This window comes from Abramis brama (genome assembly GCF_963993115.1).
Source record: "Abramis brama genome assembly, chromosome: 14".
NCBI classification, from domain to species: Eukaryota; Metazoa; Chordata; class Actinopteri; order Cypriniformes; family Leuciscidae; genus Abramis; species Abramis brama.
The window spans coordinates 13,912,993-13,932,349 of NC_139976.1; the positions used below are offsets into that span (position 1 = coordinate 13,912,993).

General features: G+C 36.6%; 1 protein-coding gene across 10 annotated transcripts in view; it reads right to left on the minus strand.

Annotated features, from left to right (window-relative positions):
- Positions 1–1,131: 1,131 nt before the first annotated feature.
- The window catches only part of arhgap12b (Rho GTPase activating protein 12b), a 60,454-nt gene continuing 42,228 nt past the window's right edge, over positions 1,132–19,357 (minus strand). For 2 of the 10 annotated variants that reach the window (XM_084134257.1, XM_084134254.1), the window contains 17 exons: positions 16,345–16,605; positions 15,218–15,358; positions 15,050–15,130; positions 14,256–14,381; positions 11,832–11,903; positions 11,493–11,554; positions 10,451–10,532; positions 9,905–10,027; positions 9,042–9,143; positions 8,137–8,235; positions 7,951–8,053; positions 7,756–7,872; positions 7,550–7,648; positions 7,361–7,438; positions 6,766–6,900; positions 5,754–5,859; positions 1,132–2,931 (listed from right to left, as the gene is read on the minus strand). In XM_084134257.1, coding sequence (XP_083990383.1) covers positions 2,757–2,931; positions 5,754–5,859; positions 6,766–6,900; positions 7,361–7,438; positions 7,550–7,648; positions 7,756–7,872; positions 7,951–8,053; positions 8,137–8,235; positions 9,042–9,143; positions 9,905–10,027; positions 10,451–10,532; positions 11,493–11,554; positions 11,832–11,903; positions 14,256–14,381; positions 15,050–15,130; positions 15,218–15,358; positions 16,345–16,605 — 1,962 coding nt within the window. In that variant the 3' untranslated portion in view covers positions 1,132–2,756. Of the gene's footprint in view, positions 2,932–5,753; positions 5,860–6,765; positions 6,901–7,360; positions 7,439–7,549; positions 7,649–7,755; positions 7,873–7,950; positions 8,054–8,136; positions 8,236–9,041; positions 9,144–9,904; positions 10,028–10,450; positions 10,533–11,492; positions 11,555–11,831; positions 11,904–12,325; positions 12,395–14,255; positions 14,382–15,049; positions 15,131–15,217; positions 15,359–16,344; positions 16,606–19,357 lie in introns of all 10 variants that reach the window. The other 8 variants (XM_084134263.1, XM_084134259.1, XM_084134262.1 and 5 more) reach the window with 4 other exon arrangements.

Sequence of the window (19,357 nt, forward strand, 5' to 3'; positions counted from 1 at the left end):
GTGTGTTTTAATGAACACAATTACTCAGTTTAGTTTGGGCTCCAAAACAGAGATATGAAAATGAATCCCAGTAGAAGCGAATTCAGAGAAGACTCGATTATCGTTTATGAAAGTCTTCAGTCATATACATGCTTTAGGCACACAAACATGTTCTTGGTCAGAGTCTGTCATTCATTCTGATCAGGTGGCAAGATGCAGCAACATAGAAAATGATAGACATGTAGAGAAAAAAAAAAAAAGAAGAGTCAGAGTCATGAATGTTTTATGGGTCATAATGGCTTTCTCATATTTCCTCACCACACTTTGGCCTCCACGGACACACAAGACCAGGGGTTTTCCTGGCACCTCTGCCCCGCAGACACGCAGCAGCATATGGTGTGCAATTCAGACACCTCTAGGGCCCAGGCTGCAGCAGAGTGTGGTCAGAGCTATGAATTATGGATATGAGCTAATTGTTTTCTCATTTGGAAAGTCTTGCTCTTTTGAAGTCGCATAGCTCATGGTTTCTAGCAGGTGTTTGATTTGATCACCACCCAGTCTCGATTCTGTCATTTTCCAAGTCACTTTTTCACTGATTAAAGGTAGTCCTGCCTAGAAAAACAGAGTGAGTTATATATAGCTACACTGTAAAAAAAAAAAAAAAAGTTGTTTTAACTTAAAGCAAGTTTTTGTTCTGCCTTGAATTTTAAGTGTAGTCAACTCAAATATCCAAGTTGTCACTTGGTACAATTTCACATTTCAAGCTGACTAAACTTAAAATATTAAGGCAGCACGAATACTTTAAGTTGAAATAACACATTTTTTTCAGTGTAACTTAACTAAACATAAATTTAAGCTTTAATGAGATGAATATTTAGCTAAAGTGTGATTTAAATTAAACTAATTACGCCAGTGTTTTACTGAAGCTACTGAAGAAAGTGTTTAAAAACAAAGAAAAGCTCTGCACAATCCGCTCTGCTCAAATAAACAGGATTTATTTTTGTATTATAAATCACTGTATTAAAAGGAAGGAAACGGTTGATAGTTCCCTGCGTCATTTCATATTACCAGTTTCTGCAATATCGAGATGAATGACACATGAACAATGAAAATAAACACTAGACTAATAACTCAGGCATTATCACTTTAATATTATCCATGAGTTTTTGTCTTTTTAATTAGGATTAAACATCAATTTCAGAAATAGCAGTTAGTCTGAAAATTACATTCAAAATGTGCAGTTCACAATGTGTGATGACATCACCCCTCCCTTGCCCCACCTATCACTCATTTCTTTTTTTCCATACATCAACAATATTAGATCTTTTCATTTGTTATTGACACACAACTTCAAGCCATTACACTTCAACTATTATTGGTATTTTTCTTTGTTTGTACAACAGGGTTCAAGTTCTTGTTGAAGTAGTCTGTACATATACTTTCTGAATTTGGTTAAAAACAAGACAAAGGCGGCGTTTACCATGCGTACCTTCAGTTAACACTAACTGCAGTACTATTTCCAGTACCATCCTGTCAATTTGTTATCAAGCAGCTTTCCATCCAGGGGCAGAGCAGGAAACCGGAGATGAATATTTTTCGGTATTGATTTGAAACTGTGTAAGGCCTAAATGCCGATATAAGCATCTCACCTTTCTTTTTCCAGTAAGCCCGAGAGATATGAGGGCGAGAGACGAGCTCTCTGACTGTTTTTGAGAGGTCTTGCTTTTGAACTACACAACACATATCAGGTTTACATCTGGAAAACAACCTGTTTCTCCTGCATACGGTTTCACAATTCGGCACAACACAGTCCATTTATTCCAAGGAACAACACAGGTTTGACCTAAAGCACGTGAAAGTCCTGATATTTCATTAAAGGGAGGGCCATTGAATTAAAAAGGAGTTTCTCTGTTGGATAACACAAAAGACACAGTGTGATGAGCATGTCTGTTATCCAGTAGCGTGACGTCCTGAAGCAAGAGGCACATGGCCTTTCCGGTAAACTTTAGGGAAGTGCAGATGGAGGGCAAACATGGGTGGATATGGAGAAAGCACTCTGGGAAAAAAGAGATTTTTCTCAGAGCCTTTCCCTAATACTGATTATTAATCATTGTCCATTTTAATCGACCCCATTATCCATCGGTCAGTAGTCATTGTCAAATAATACTGTCTCCTAATACAGTGCACTTTTCAGCTTATTCCACAGGAAAAAAATGAAGAAAACAAAAACTCTGAGTCAGAGAGAGCCCAGATACAAGTCAGACACGTGTCTCAATGAATGAAACCCCAAAATCAGTTAAACATTTCACAGCAAAAAAAAAAAAAAAAAAAAACTCAATCTGGTGTCTTCATCTGGTCAGTTTTCATTCTAGTTGTCAATACTGGCTAAAATAAAGTCCATTCCAGTTCCCAACTTAGGAAAATATTCAAATTTCCCCCCAAAAAAGAGTGCATAAAGGAAACTAATGACCATCCATAATTGTCCAAAAGTCCATCCAGCTTATTCTATGCCAAGGAATGACGCTCCAAATGGAAAAAAAGAGAAAATTTTGTATATCCTCAATTTAAAAAAAAAAAAAATATTAAGTGCATAAATAACCTTCCTGTATTCATTTTCTTTGCTTATATCCAGTCATAAGTCACAGTAAATCCACTCATGTTTGTTTATATACACTTTTAGGCTTGGTCCACAGCAGTGGTGCGTGTTTGTGCGATGGATATGAGATGTTAAACTTCTGGCATTGTGTTCTCTGGATTGATTCTCACTTAGAGATGTTCTACCTCCCAAAAATGTTCTCATACTCCAGAAGGATGAGTTCTACAATCTGGTTTTGATAGATCATATGAACCGCCATATTGCCCGTCTCAATCTCCGGCCTCAGCAGGGTTGGGCCGAACACGATAGCCACGCTCTGGGTCGTCATCCTGTTCACCTCGCCGTGATCGATCACTCTGAAAAACACAGAGAGAGTCTGAGAGTCTTCCCTTGCTTTCCTGTAAATTGGTTAAAAATGTAACCATCATCAACAGAAGAGCTTCATTTTTTACCACTAAAGAGCTTTCGTTTGGCTGACAAACAAATCACGAAAGGTGAATTTGTAGCAGGTTAATGCATTTTTGTTTTCTTAACCACACCTGCAAAACGATCTACAACATATTAAAATGATAAATCCTTCCAACTCCAGCGATTTCCCTTTTAAATAAAAATGTTTGGGTATTGTGCTTAAATTACATAAATACAGATGCTTTTTCCCTGCAACAGCAAAATGTCAGACCGTAATTTTTCTGGAACGCTATGCCTCCATCCTCCATTTTGAATTACAGTAGACTGAGAGCCATTTAAATGCAAATGGAGCAAAGGCAAATGTCATTGTGCGTGTTTGATATAGCAATTACGATTGAGACTCAATGCCGGTCTCAAATTACATTCAGAATTACACAGTAAGGCACATCATACAACAACATGGGGGAAATGATTCACTCTATATGTACAGAGAAAATGGAGTTTTCTTTGTTTATTTCCCACTTCATTTTAACTTTGAGAGAAGCCTGAAGTAAGTATACTAAAGGTGTGAAGGTGATGTCCCCACAAAAAAATGAAATTGTCATCAATAACTATTATCTTGTTGTTCCAAACCTGTACGAGTTTCTTGCCTCTGTTGAACACAAAATAAGATACTTTGAAGAATGTAAGCAACCAGACAGGTGACATTGACTTCCATAGTATCTTTTTCCCTACTATGGAAGTCACTGGGTGCCGTCAACTCTCAGGACACCAACATTCTTCAAAATATCTTCTTTTGTGTTCAATGGAAGAAAGAAACTCACACAGGTTTGGAAGAACTTGAGGGTGAGTAAGTGATGACAAAACTTTCATTTTGGGGTGAACTATCACTTTAAAATGATGTGCATGAACAGACACGACTAAATATAGTGTTGTCATTTCAGATTTACAAGAGATTATGGGAATCTCTAAGAGAGGGAGCGAGGGACACTTTGACCGCTGTCCTTCACAAGGCTGAGAGCAAAATTAAAGTTGAAATATACAGTAGAAAAGAACAGACCTCACTAGACCAAACGAGACAACTCCCTAAAGAAAGCCCAGAGTGATTAAAGATTCATGTGACTCTCACCTGCCACGGAGGAAGCAGCTTTATAGCTCATGATTATTTTAAGGTTTGGAATGGATGTGATAACAGAGGTGGAGTTAACAATTTATAGTTATAAAAAGTTACTTCATAAACCTAAATCGACAGGAAAGATAAAAGAGCAGTTTTAGTAATGGATTAAAGACTGGGTTGCCTCTTGAAGCACAACATGATGCCTGGAAAGACCAGTACACTACTGGTCAAAATTTTATTAATAATTTTATTCAGTAAGGATGCATTAAATTGACCAAAAGTGACAGTAAAGACATTTAGCATGTTACAAAAGTGTTTATTTCTATAGAAGACGTCGTATTCGTTACAGTTTTCTTAAAAAATACTAAGTAGTACATGAGATGAGAATCATGTGACACTGAAGGCTGCGGTAATGACTGCTGAAAATTTGCTTTCACAGGAATAAATAACATTTATATATATATATATATATATATATATATATATATATATATATATATATATATAATAATTATGCAGACATAATGAATTGATGAGATATTCAGGCAGCTGTTATTGATTTATTTATATTTTTTATTTAACGGTCAATATTGGATATGTAATCATGCATGCTCATATCCTCTAATTTTACATTTAGGTTATATTTGCCAAAATCTAAAACTTAATCTTTAAAAACATAATAATTACATAAAAATAAATGTAAAATGTTAAATGTAATCTTTATAAAATCTCAAATGATCAATTTTTCATACTAAATTCACTTAAAACAGTTGATTTTAGTTTTTAGTGTTTTATTTATTCAGGCAAAATGGTATATGCATTTATTATCAGCCAGAATTGTAATATCAGCGCATTTCTAGTAACAAACAAAGAAAGAAAATATCAATATATATTAATATATATATATATATTAATATATATATATATATATATATATATATATATATATATATATATATATTAAATATCAATCAGTCTGTTCATGTCTAAATGGGCAGATCTATGCCAGAAAGAGGACATCACTTCATGCTAATACTCAACACTACATGACGTATACTAAAAGAGCATCAGCAACATAACAGTTGCGTTCTCCACATCTGCCGTTTCCTGTGAAGCTCCCAAGGTTGATGTCACAGTCAAGAGCTGTTTACACAGGCCGTTAACTAATTGAATTACATTCCTGCTGCATCACAATCGCAGACCTAGATTAACCACAGCACCTCACGCTTTCCTCCATACAGCCCTTCGTGTTCTCTCTCTGTGGCTCGTGCATCACACACACACCCCAGTGCCAATGGCCATGCATCAGTAGGATGTGGTGTAGACCCTCCCTCCAGTCTCTTCCTGTCCCACTCTCCTCTCTCTCTCTCTCTCACTCTCTCATAATGATGTAGCTGGCTAGTCTCCAGGTCTCTCCCAGTAATGGATACAGTGAGATAACTCGATAGAGGCTTGCTGTGCAGAGCACCGACCACACCCTCCTCACCTCCAACAATCACACACACCAGCATGGCCCCAAATCAATAATGAATGATGTTGGCTTGGAAAGGAAGGCTTATTAACTCAAAACGACAAATCAGTCCTTGCAATAAATGGCCCAGTGTGTAATACACAAAAGTTCCAGTAAAAACAATGTCAGGTGCAGTTCCTTACCTTTTTAGGTGTTTAAATAACACTTTCATTGTTTCCTGATTGGGTTTTGGCAACTGTTTGATCAAGTCTTTTATGGATTGGACTCGCTGCTTGTAATCTGAGTTTTCTGAAAAACAAGCAAAATGAAAAAGAGCAGGATTAGGACTGTTGAGAATGAGATGCTCTGGATAATCCAGCTCTGGGAACTGGAAAAACTATTTCCCAAGTCAAACTGCTCCCTCTTGTGGTGGATGCTTTATTAGTCTTCTGGGTGGATAATAATAAACGCTGTTCCCTTATTAATAAGAGCATCTAAAGAACAATTTTTACACTACTGTTCAAAGGTTTGGGATCAGTAAGATATATATTTTTAAAGAAAATTATACTTTTATTCAGCAAGGATGCGTTCAAAAAAGTGACAGCACTGAAAAAAGTATCAGGGTTTCCACAAAAATATTTCACAGCAACTGTTTCAACATTGATAATAATAAGAAATGTTTCTTGAGCAGCAAATCAGCATATTAGAATGATTTCTGAAGGATCATGTGACACTGAAGACTGGAGTAATGATGCTGAAAAGGAATAAATTACATTTTAAATATACATTTAAAAAAGTTATTTTAAACTACAATATTTCACAATGCAAAGTGTAATATTTCTTACATTTCTTCACTGTATTTGTGATCAAATAAATGCAGCGTTGGTGAACATAAAAGACCCCAAACTTTAGAACAGTATCGTACTTGAATAGAAGCAAAAATAGTTAATCATATTTCATCTTCATTTTATTTAGGTTTAAATTTGAGTTTAATCCCAGGATTTCAGATCTCTGAACCCCACAGTATATTTTAAATTAAAAAGTGAAAAGAAGAATTAAGAAATTGTAAAAGTTCAAGGAAAACCAAAACAAAAGTAATCATTTCTGAGCTGCTCAAACTTTTCCAGCTCATATGAAACCTAGTTACGTCTGTTTGTGAATCAATCAAACAAGCACTTCCAAAAAACTTCCAAACAGAGAAATGAAAGAACTCACTAATGGCTTCGACAAAGTCATTAAAGGATGTGTAGGTGAACAGAGGCTCTGGAAGCTCCCGGAAAAACATCTTCAGAGCACCTGTGGTCACGTGGATATCCTCCCATTTACTGTCTTCCAGATTCACCTTTTCATCTGCAGACATATAAACACACCCTTTATAACAAGGAGAAACTTATAAACCACTGGATAAAGTACGAGTCATTTTCTGTCTGAATGTTTGTTGTTAGCTTTCAGTGTAGGAACCGTTTGTTTTGGTGTAATTTATATTAATATATAATTTATATTATGCTATATCAGACTGTATTAATATTTTGAATTAGCTTTAATTTTGATATTTTGAGTCTTCATTTTAATTTTAGTTTTAGTAATTTTGTTATAGGCTTTTTTCTGTCCTTTTAAATTTATTTTTATTTCAGTTTAGTAATTTTAGTACTTATTTTATTTTAGTTAGACGTTAAGGCAACATTTCAAATGACTGGAAATAATTCTTAATAGATTTTATTTTAGTTTTAGCTAACAGTAACAATGATTTGTGAGACCTGTTTGCGAGATTGTATCATTTTACAACAAACAAATAAAAAAAAATCCCTACCATGATTGACGGCAAAGCGCAATTTCTGTATGACGGCCAGATTTCCACTGACTCTGTACAAGCCATCAACATTTAAGCCTGAGAAAAAGATGCAGAGAAATGAGACGGGAAGTGGATGTAGTCTGAGAATGACAACTCAAAAAGTGTATTAATAATCAATCACAATCAATGAAACACACAAATAAGTACCTGTATTCTCCACATGCTCAATGCACGTCTTGACAAAATGAGGCACAGAAGTGCCCTCTCTCTGACACAAGGCAGTCAAACTGCAGCCGAACACTTGATCTGAGAACAGACAGGAGGGTTACTTCTAACAGAGCCACTTCCTCTATGTACATCATTCACAAATGCTTAAAAAGTCTTGTTAGCTGCTTTATATCAGGGTTTGTTACCTTTTATGTAGCCCTTGTCCCTGACAGCCTGTAAGGTTGGTCTCCGTGTGAGAAACTTCTTCAGCTTCACTCTGGTCTTCTTCTGTTCAGACGACTCCATGCTGGGGTTCTTCACTACTGCGCAAACACACTCAGGGCTCAGCACAAACCCTATATGTAGTTATGATTTATTTTACAAATTTATGTCCTTTGTACCTCTGCTTTTCTTTGAGTCTCTGGGGTCTTTCTCTTTGTCGTGTTTCTCAGATCCAGGAGACTCAGGCATGTCCTCTTCGATGGCTTCATCAGACTCCCACGCCTACAACACATGCAGCGTCATTACAATGTGATTTTGAATAGTTTATTTAATCATTTTTGCACTGTGTTGTGTATATCACTCACATGTGTGTTGATGGTTTCAGAAAGCGCTCTGAACCAGTCATTAATAACACTGTCAATCTCAGACTGAATCAGCAGCTCTGTGCCCACTCGTGTCTTCAGCTGCGGGGGTCAAAGTTCATTTCAGGTCAGTGGGATCATATTAGGCAAAGGCAGGTGTCAGGACAGATTCAATTACAGTAAGAAATATTGGTCACACTTTAGATTAGGGTCCAATTCTCACTATTAACTATGACTTCTGCTTCAATAAACTCCTAATTACTGCTTATTAATAGTTAGTAAGGTATTTGTTAAGTTTAGGTATTGGGTAGAATTAAGGGATGTAGAATATGGTCATGCAGAATAAGGCATTAATATGTGCTTTATAAGTACTAATAAACAGTTAATATCCTAGTAATATGCATGCTAATAAGCAACTAGTGAGAATTGGACCCTAAACCAAAGTGTTACTGAAATATTACAGTTAATCTTGGAAAACTAATATTATGAATATATAGTTGCTATGTTGCTTGGCAATCATAAACATGTTGTAATTATGCTAATGTAACTGCATTACAGTAGGCTACCTGATGTAATGTATTTGGATTTTCATTACTAATAACTCGCATAATATCTAACAAATACTAAATAACTAATAAAATAAAAATTAAGCTATTTGTTGTCTTATAGTATCGCTGTTGCCGTTAAATAAATAAAAAAACATGTATTATTAAAGTAATAAGCCAGTAATGGTTGAATTACTGTGAAATACAGTAATTTGACCAGGGTTAAGAGTTCTAGGCAATGTAAAAACAACCTGTGCAAGTGATAAAATCACTGTAAGCAACAGTATCTCATGGCTTATTGCTTTATCTTCTACTAATGTTTACAACAATGTTGAAGATATTGAGAAATCAGCTGACTCTCACCTCAATTACATGTTTCTTGCTGGACTTTTCTTTGGATGCCCACTCGACCGAACCTCCTCGGAGGTCCACTGTGAATTCCGGTTTGGACTGGTTGCCTCCAAACTGTAATAACAAAGGTAAATTAAACAGCTCAGTCTAAATCCAGGGCACTCTCCATTAATTAATCATCATCTGTGAGTTATTTAGGATTTGTCTTTAGTCCAGTGCTGTTAAACGTGAGCTATATTGTTGTTCCTGTTCAAAAAGCGAGTTACGGAGCACGCTACATTTTAAGTGTCAATTAGTTATGGGTGCCAGGGAACGTCCACTAATAGGTTAGACTTGAATATTAAATTCACAATGCACACGCTTCACTGTTTTATAATTCATGGCTCAGGTTTGCACAGAACATTCTCATATTTTGCTTTGCGCAGTGCTAAGCTCCACTTTGTATGTTGTGATAATACATTCAAATAGCATAAAATAAATGAGTCTGATTATGCAGAAATGCATGCCAGCAAACATAAGGTTCTTAGTGCATCCATTTTTATTTACTAACTCAAATCAGTTTTAAATTCAGCCTCTCTTGCAGGAGGAACTGACTTCAAGCACAAAGCAGGGGGCGATAAGTGAGACGCACAGGCAGAAAGTAGAACGTGCACAAATAAAATGGGGGACAGGCTGCCCTGCTCAGCTGATCTCAGAACAGCTCTGCATCACAGAACTTAAATTAAATTATAATTACATAATGAAATTAAATTATATCAAATACCATACATTTCTATCCTATTTTAAACCATTACAAATTGCAGTCATCTGAGCAAAACTGTTCCTAGATCAGCATAGAGGGCACAATTATTCGGTTCAGAGAGGCTGACACATACAGAAGGAGCCCGGCCGCGTCTACAGTGCGTATAGGACACAGCAGGCCGGGGCTTAATCGAACGCTTCCAGTTACTTAGCAATGAAAGGAGGAGTTCAGGAAAGGAACCGTTGCGGCAGTACGACTTTGAAGAGACAGAGAAGAAATGAAAGAAAGGAAAAGAACATAAAGAGAGTGATGATGCATGAAAACACACTCACAACACACATGGGAGATATAAACGAAGGAGAGAGGTACAAATCGCCAAGAGAGCTAATATTTATAGTAAATCTGAATACTACTTCATTACGTAAAAGCATCCAGGCGTCTTTTCGTTCACACATGTTGAGTGCTGAATGCTCAGTACACTCCTGCATAAATGCAGGCAAATTTGCGGCAGACTATGGAGGAGCCTGCCAGTATTCAAAGCATGTCGATTGAAGTTACGCTGTCAACTGTTACTACAGACTACCAAGGTCAAATACACTGATCTATCAATCTATTCAAGAGGAAAATTGCACATTTGCCCCAGAGCAATAGGCCATTGTAACCTGGCATGAATACATACCCAGCTGGTGGCGCTGCCCTGACCCTTTGCAAAGAGTAAAGAGGATCCCTGCAGGACAGTCCAGGTGGAGGCCCAATTCTTCCTGCAGGACAATAAAACAATAAGAGCATCTGTGTCACTATTCTAAAGATAAAATAAGAAACTAGAAAAGAGAATCACCAAGAACTGCATAATATGTTTTTTAAGTGCTCCTATTATGCTATTTTAAAGGCTCCTAGTCCTAATTTTGTTTTGAAGGTCTCCTACAATAGGTTTACATGCATCCAAGGTCAAAAACAATAATTTTCTCATAATATATATTGCAGTATCACCTCTTTTCTCTCAGTGTCTGAGACGGTTTGATCAAGCATCAACCCCTTTTTTTACTCTGCTCTGATTGGTCAGACTGTTCAGAAAACAATGTCGGAAACAAAACGTCCATTACCATGTTTGAATTTCAGCTCTGGAAGCTTCATCGGCACTTGTACATCGGCACAGTAATGATGGCGTATCAAGTCCTTGCTTAGAAAAAGCAAGTAAAGTGGATTTGCTTTTGCAGCGCAGAAAACAGCGTCTTCTTGACATGTTGACAACACGAATCAAACTCTTCCAGTTTCAGCTACAGCTACAGTGTTTGAGGGCGGGTCAAAGCAGTTGTTGTTCGCGAACAGCCAATGAGGACCATAGGTCGGCATTATGCAAATGTGTTACAAACCAGCGTAGGTTTGTAACAGGAAGTGAGACTGAAATTACTGAAAACTTGTTTCAGCAGTTCAGAATTGATTATTTTAGGAGACAATAACTTTTATTTGTCGTTTGCTTTGACCTTTAAAACTTTGCAGACCTTTTATATTCACAAACAGCTGTATTACATGCTGCATTAAAGGTAATATTTGAAAAAACATAATTAACCACTTTAATGACCATTTTTTCAATTTAGCACAATTCATTCTTTGTAGCATCAACCAATATTAGAGGCCACGAAAAAATTAAATACGGCATAATGCATAAATATTACTATTTAAGTATATCTATTTCCCCACACCTATTAAAGGTAAATTACCTGACTTTCTTGCCATGTTCAGTGATCTTGGTGACATTGAGAACACCACACTTTTCTGAGGGCTACAGAGAGGAGAAAAATGAATAAAAATTAAAAGAAAAGAAAAAAATCAAAGGGAAACCGATTAAACAAAAAGTAAATAAATACATAAAATAAGAATACTGTATTATTATAATGATTATAATACAATAGAGTATAAATTATTATTATTATTAGTAGTAGTATTTAAATTAGGCAATTTAAATTGCATTGTTAATTCTGATGACAGCATGCATTTAAAAGAGAACTGAATGTTACTACACTGAAAAGGCACATTCACAGGTTATGGGTTATACTAACGGTAGAGGGGTGTTTTGGTGAAGAGGGGCACGAGTCTGATTCAAGAGAGCTGTGTTTGGCATTTACAGACTCCTGTAAGTCATAAAGCAGAAAACGTGCAGTGTTAAACAGGGTTAGAGGATGAATATAAAAAGAGGTTAGATCCATTCTGAAGGTAGTTAAGAATTTCCTAAGAGAAAAGGGCTGGTGTTTACATGACAGTTAATGGTAAGAATCATGGTTATCTCAAATCTTGAATTATTTGTAAGAACTTGGACAAGATGTTGTTGACATGTTAGTAATAAAAGAAGTTAGTATAAAGGCAGCAGACGCAAGCATACACGAAATAAGCATAAATCATGTACAAATCATGAAGTGCACATTTTGAGCAGGTTTTGATTAACCCAACTGATTTATTTCCTTGATTCGCATGGAAACACTTCAATTTGGGAAGTGAAGAAATCAAGAAGTCTGTAATCACATCTGATTGGTTACAGCATAATGAGGTGACTAACTTTGTACAGTGACAGACTGAAGCCCCCGGTGAGGCGGTTCACGCTCAACCATCTGTTTTTGAATGGCAGCTGGAATGAAAACCATTGTGTGACACAAGAGCAACATAATGCCTGACTTGTTTCATTTAGCATCTTTATAGAACCAGCATGATTGAGTGACAAAATAAAATACAAAACACATGCACTGAGGTTAAGAACGCACGCTCTCCTATAGGAAATATATTTGGTATGTGTTAATCTTCACTGGCATCTGTGTGGGGGAAAAATGACTTTGACAGCCTCCTAATTGGCTTTTAGGCTACATGCTGGTTTTCATAGTAAAAGAGGTCCTGAGAGTTACATAAATGGAGTCAGTGTTTCTCGCAGGATTTTGGAAAACTGTGGTGGGTGGACCTCGGTCTCTTAATGAATGGGAAGCAGAAGCACCGACATCTATTTGTGGCGGTCATTGTTGATATTGTGGTGGGCCGCCACAGATAAATCAATGTATGGGAAACATTGGGAGTCAGTAATAACAATAAACACCCAAAAAGTCATAACCCAGGGCAACGAACATCAAAACAGTTATGTTACTTTCATTAAGTGCTGGTCTAACTGGAGTAGTTTGTTTCATTATACATACTGTACACACACACACACACACACACACACATACATTGAGTAAATAAATACTAAGAACAGCCAATAATATTATGAAGCACAACCATTTTCAGCTGTAATCGTAATAAGAAATTTTTCTTAAAGGGATACTCCACTTTTTTTGGAAATAGGCTCATTTTACAACTCCCCCAGAGTTAAACAGTTGAGTTTTATCATTTTCGAATCCATTCAGCCGATATCCGGGTCTGGCGGTACCACTTTTAGCATAGCTTAGCATAGATCATTGAATCGGACAGGACCATTAGCATCTCTCTCAAAAAAATGACCAAAGAGTTTAGATATTTTTCCTATTTAAAACTTGACTCTTCTGTAGTTACATCGTGTACTAAGGCCGCCGGAAAATGTAAAGTTGTGATTTTCTAGGCTGATATGGCTAGGAACTATACTCTTATTCCTGCGTAATAATCAAGAAACTTTGCTGCCGTACCATGAGTGCAGCAGGCGTAATGATATGACGCAGCACCTGAAAATAGTCGCCAGCTCGGTAACTTCCAACGTGACCGGGACTAAGTTTGTCTAACCTATTAGACCTATTTTCAGGTGCTGCTTCATATCATTACGTCTGCTGCACTCATGGTACGGCAGCAAAGTTTCTTGATTATTACGCAGGAATGAGAGTATAGTTCCTAGCCATATCAGCCTAGAAAATCGCAACTTTACATTTTCCGTCGGTCTTAGTATACGATGTAACTACAGAAGAGTCAAGTTTTAAATAGGAAAAATATCGAAACTCTTTGGTCATTTTTTTGAGAGAGATGCTAATGGTCCTGTCCGATTAAATTATCTATGCTAAGCTATGCTAAAAGTGGTACCGCCAGACCCGGAGTTCGGCTGAATGGATTCGAAAACGGTAAGACTCAACTGTTTAACTCTGGGGGAGTTGTAAAATGAGCCTATTTCCAAAAAAAGTGGAGTAGCCCTTTAAACACTAAATCAGCATATCAGAATGATTTCTGCAGGATCATGTGACACTGAAGACTGGAGTAATGATGTTGAAAATTCAGCTTTGCCATCACAGGAATAAATTACATTTAAAATATTTTCAAACAGAAAACAGTTATTTTACATTTTAATCATATTTCACAATATTTTACTTTTATCACTTCTATAAAGACTTATATCAAACAAATATATATATATATATATATATATATATATATATATATATATATATATATATATATTATGTATATATTACACAAAAGAGAGCTGTAGACTGTTTGGTTGTGCTAAGGAAGAACACTTTGTGTCCAACAACATAGACGTGTACCTTATCAGTGATGTCCAGCACATATGTGCTGTGTCTCCACTTGGTCAGCACAATGGGTTCCTGCTGCTTCCTTTCCAAACTGTGACTCTTAGGAGCTTCTTCAGAGATTGGAGGAGAGAGATTATACTGGGAACAGACAGGAAGGAAAAGAGAGAGAGAAAGTGTTAAAACCATAGATTAAAGCCAGATCTGACTGGAAATGGGGGGGACTCGAGGGGACGGAGTTCCAGTTCAAAATGTAGAGGATTTTATCCACATTAATAGCCTCCAAAAACTATGCAAATTTCATAAATATAGTGGGATTTTCTGCATCTATTTATACACAATTCTACAATGCTTTGAAGAAACTAACAAAAAAGGTTGGTTAATTTATATATGAAATAAGTATAGACAGTGATAAAAAACACAGAAAAGAATAGAGAACAGCCGCTGTCGTACCTCTCCCCTCACCGTCCACAGCACCATGTGCGCTCAGATCCCCTCCTCCGAACATAAGCCCGCCCAAGCCACACAGCCCCCCAGAGCACAGCATGTGTGTGTATATGTTATATGGAATGAGTGTAAGACTATGTGTAATAAAAGAAGAGAGTGTGCTCCGATAAACAGTGCCTCTGAGGCACTAGAGACACTGATCTCGACTAACTCGATTAGGGAATCAGGGTTACTTTTAGATTTTCCTGGTAAACCTCCTACTGTCCTGGCTAACACTAGAGCTAAAGCAGGCAATAAACACCACATGATGTAAATACAGGAAAAAGACTGTCTGGGTGTACCTGTGAAAAGGTTTAACTTACTTTTGGTAACTCCCATTCTGAACGGGATCCATCGGCACTATAGTAATACGGCCGTCCTTGTTCATCCACATGCTTAATCCACTACCAAACAAAGAAAAATATCTGTTACACTATGTATCATTCATAACAAAAAAGAGATTTTGGTGTGTAAGCAGCTCTTTCCAGCACCTTTTCATTGGTGTATTCAGACACATAGAGTGTGTGGCCATGTTCGTCGAGTTCCTCAGACCAGCCTCTAGGGGGTGATCCGTACTGACTGTCTGACTGACTGGAGTGTGTACTGGGACAGTTCTCCTCAGAGGACAAATGCTAGAGAAGACAGTGGGACAAGAGAATGAGAAAACAAATATGGCAGAAGGACAAAGTGAATCAAAAAAAGATAAAAGCATTTATTTAAGTAACTTTGACACTATAGCATGGTGCTAACAACACTGGCAACGTTTTATTTCCATGAAATAAACAAATAAAATGTAGGCTATTCTTTGAATGCAATGTAAGTCACTTTGAATAAAAACATAAATGCAAAAATTACTATAATTATAAAATAGTATAATGTTTAAATAGTAATACATAACATTGTTATCATTATTAACAGTAATAAATAATACATTATTACTATTTAAATCTTTTTTTTTTTTTTTTTTACTATTTTACTATTATATGTAATAAATACAAACACAATAATAGTTATAATTATTATTATTTAGAAAATAATAATACATTTTAAAACCGATATAGTGCATCTGTAACCGATAATATTTTAACTGATAAACAGAATATACCATGCCCCACTTTTATTACACCCAAATTTAAGTTTTCACCACTAGATGGCAGCTATGGACAATGGAAAGAGTGAAACTTAGATGGAAACCTCAGATAAGGCTGTCTTAAATGAGCTCAGGAAACGGGTCAAACAATTTACTCTCATAAACACAGACATGCATGTTAGCTCTTACAGTATCCAGAACAACTTAACTAACATTATTTTTGTCATTTTAAATAATAATCCATAATAATAGTAGCCTAATATCAGCTGAGAATGAGTTGCTCCACTCTGTTCTCTCTGAAGCTGGGTCAACTGCCTGTTCAAGCTTAAATATATGAACAGCATTTTTCAAAGGCTTAAATATAGACTGAAGACCTACTTCAACTTTGGCCTAGTTCAAACTTTCACATGCACAAGCATGTGGGCACAGTCACACTCACATTAGCATAAAGACATATGAAATCAAGATATATTTACACAGTTGACCGACATGGATTTTTCAGTGTACATTTTTCCAGTTGTTTGTTACCTCCATGTCTCCAGTGTTGGACGTGTCCCCGCGACTGACCCCGTTGTCTCGTGAGCGGGGTGGTTTCCAGGTCCTCTCTTGAGTCGTGCGGTTGTAGTAGAAGCTTCTTCCACTCGAATCTTTGTGCGTTTCCCAGTCGCCCAGGATGTGCAGAGGGGAGGTAGCGGGAACAGGTGGGAGAGATGACTGAGAGATCTTCAACTCCTGGAGGTTTGTGTACACGGGGGACTCGGGTCGACCCTGTCCGGTGGGAGATATACCCTGTGGACAAAACAGAGAAAGAGCAGCAAGTCAGAGGAAAATTGTCCTTTTTCAAAAAATAAAATAAAAATGTCTCTCCAGTTCTGCATGAACATCAACATTTTGTTTAGCAGCTTGAATGTAAATGTCTCAAATTCACAGTGCACACATCTGACAAAGCAAGAAGGCCAAGAGAAACAAAAGCGGCTAGTAAAACTGTTATTGATTCTGCCAGAGAAACATCTGCCAATTATTTTATTGACGCTTTCATGGCTGAGTGACAACTGGCTGGACTTCCACGCTGTTCATTTAAAGCATGGGGAGAATTCAGTAAAGTTAGACATTAAGCATGGAAATATTTGCATATGATTTACCATGATAGAGACAGAGAACAACAGGAGGAGCCAGTTAAAAAAGCAGTTTCAAAAGATCCAGACATCAAAGAATGATCATCTGTACTTCATTTTGAAATTGATCAATCAGTCCTGGCAAACACATAATTAATATATTTTGTTAAATAAATAAATAATAAATAAGTTGCTTTGGTACGAAGTTTCAGAAATGAATCAACTGTAAATATAATGACAGTAAAACAGTCATTGGTACACAGAAAAGTATAGAAGTCAGTCAATTAAGAAGTCAGCCACTCTTTCGGTTGTTTGAAAGTTATTTTAGAAAGTGTCTCTTCCTCATTACCATAAAAGAGACGACGTCCTCGCTGCTGAAGGTGCTGTTATTTTGGTGCAACCCATTGTGAGCTTCAACATAATAAACACACCACACAATACAAACCACAGGAAAATTTAGCAACTGAGAATTCACATTTACAGGAAGAACAGAAATAGAAGCCAGTCTCTCACCTGAGAGTAACAGAAATTACTGCTCCCAGAACAGCAAAGTCACCAGTGACTTGAAATGAAACCCTAATACTGCAACTAGTGATGTGCAAGATAGAGGGTATATACAGTATCTGTGAACGCATACGCTACAATTGGGTGACATGGCATATGTCTGAGGAGGACCAATCCAACAAAGCAATGACCGATTGCTAACCTTTGAAAAAATCTGACACGATTCCTGTTTTTATGGAAAGGCCAGTTGGCAAAGACCTCAAATAGTCAGGGAATTTTGAAGAGAGGGAAATAGACCTGTTGGCTAATCCATCCTGCCATGCATGAAAACATATGGGACTTCCTGTCATAAGGTTTATCGTGATAATAGACTCAAAGCTGCTCTAACATTTTCCAGTGTCCTGTGTGACTGCGTGGCGTTGGGCAAAACATTCCAAAAGAGAATCCCAACATTACATTCATCCAAATGCTTTTTGACTGGCAGTCAAATATTCATTTATGTGTATAATGGCCACTAAACTACACTGTGCTAGTTCTCTTTCAGCGTACATAATCAAATAATATCAACTGAAATTGAGATTTTATGTCCATATATTTATTTATTTGATAAGTGGCTGTGGTTTATTCGTGACCAGCTGACTTACAGAACTCTTTAATTAAAAATGACATAAAAAAAGAATAGTTCAAACTTTTAAATGTTAGAATAATAACAAAAAAGCCAAGAAAATAAACTCCGCCGATTTTTAAAGGCGGCAGCTGCAGCAAATAAGATTATATTTGAATCTACTTTTAAACATACGCAGGGTGAAGAAATAAATAAACTGCATTACAATATTATAATCTAAAAATCTAAATTTTTAAAAAATATATAAAAATATAATATAATATAATATAATATAATATGATATGAGGTGGGTAGTAACGAAGTACATTTACTTCGTTACATTTACTTGAGTATTTTTTTGGAAAAATTGTACTTTTAAGAGTAGCCTAGCCTAGATTTAAATGTGGATACTTTTACTTTAACTCAAGTACATTTCTAATGAAAAAAATGTACTTTTACTTCGTTACGTTGGGCGACGTTCCTCTCGTTACTTTATTTTAATGCAATAGGCCTAACTTGCATGTTAAATGCGTAGTTTGTTCCAAGCGCGCTCTATCTTTTTTTTCTGGGGCATGAGCGATGCTCAATTCACAAATGAATCACTCTTTTGAGTCGATTCTGTTCAAAGACTTCATCAAACAAGTTGGCAGATCTAAATTGATTCGCAAATCAGTTTGAATGATTTGTTCAGTTTCCTTCACGCACTGAATCTGAAGCGGTTTCACACTCGGACTTGTAACTGGAAGATTTAAGAACATCAAGAGCGTTGGATGAAGTGGACGTGAAAGCAAATGCATCATTGTTTGACAGTGACGAAGATCTTTATTAGTCTTTATTAGTTCGTATGCTGTCTGTGAATGAATGATTCCACAGGACGATACATTCGATTTCGTTTCATTCAGGTAATACATTTGACAACCAAACTGATTATTATGCCATGATAACACTACTACAAAGTATGACATTACCAGTTTTTTGGACATATACCCTTCATTTCAACATTAAATAAGCTACCATTGTTCACAGTTTATGAAATGAACACCCGCCATCCCGCGGCAATTCGTGTGTATTGCGCAGTGGCGTGCGAAATCGTCTTGAAAACGAATGCCTTTGTCTGCCTTAGACACAGTTAACCAGTTTAAACATGCTTGCAGAAATATACATTTGATTACATTTTGGAGAACAGACAGAAGAAGATCAATCAATGTGCATTTGATCGTTGTTTGTGTTCAGATGTTCAGTAGCGGTCATGAGCGCGAGCACATGTTAAGAGTTTTAAGTCTTTCTTCTCTGTGTTAATGGTTCCCTGCCTTTGAAT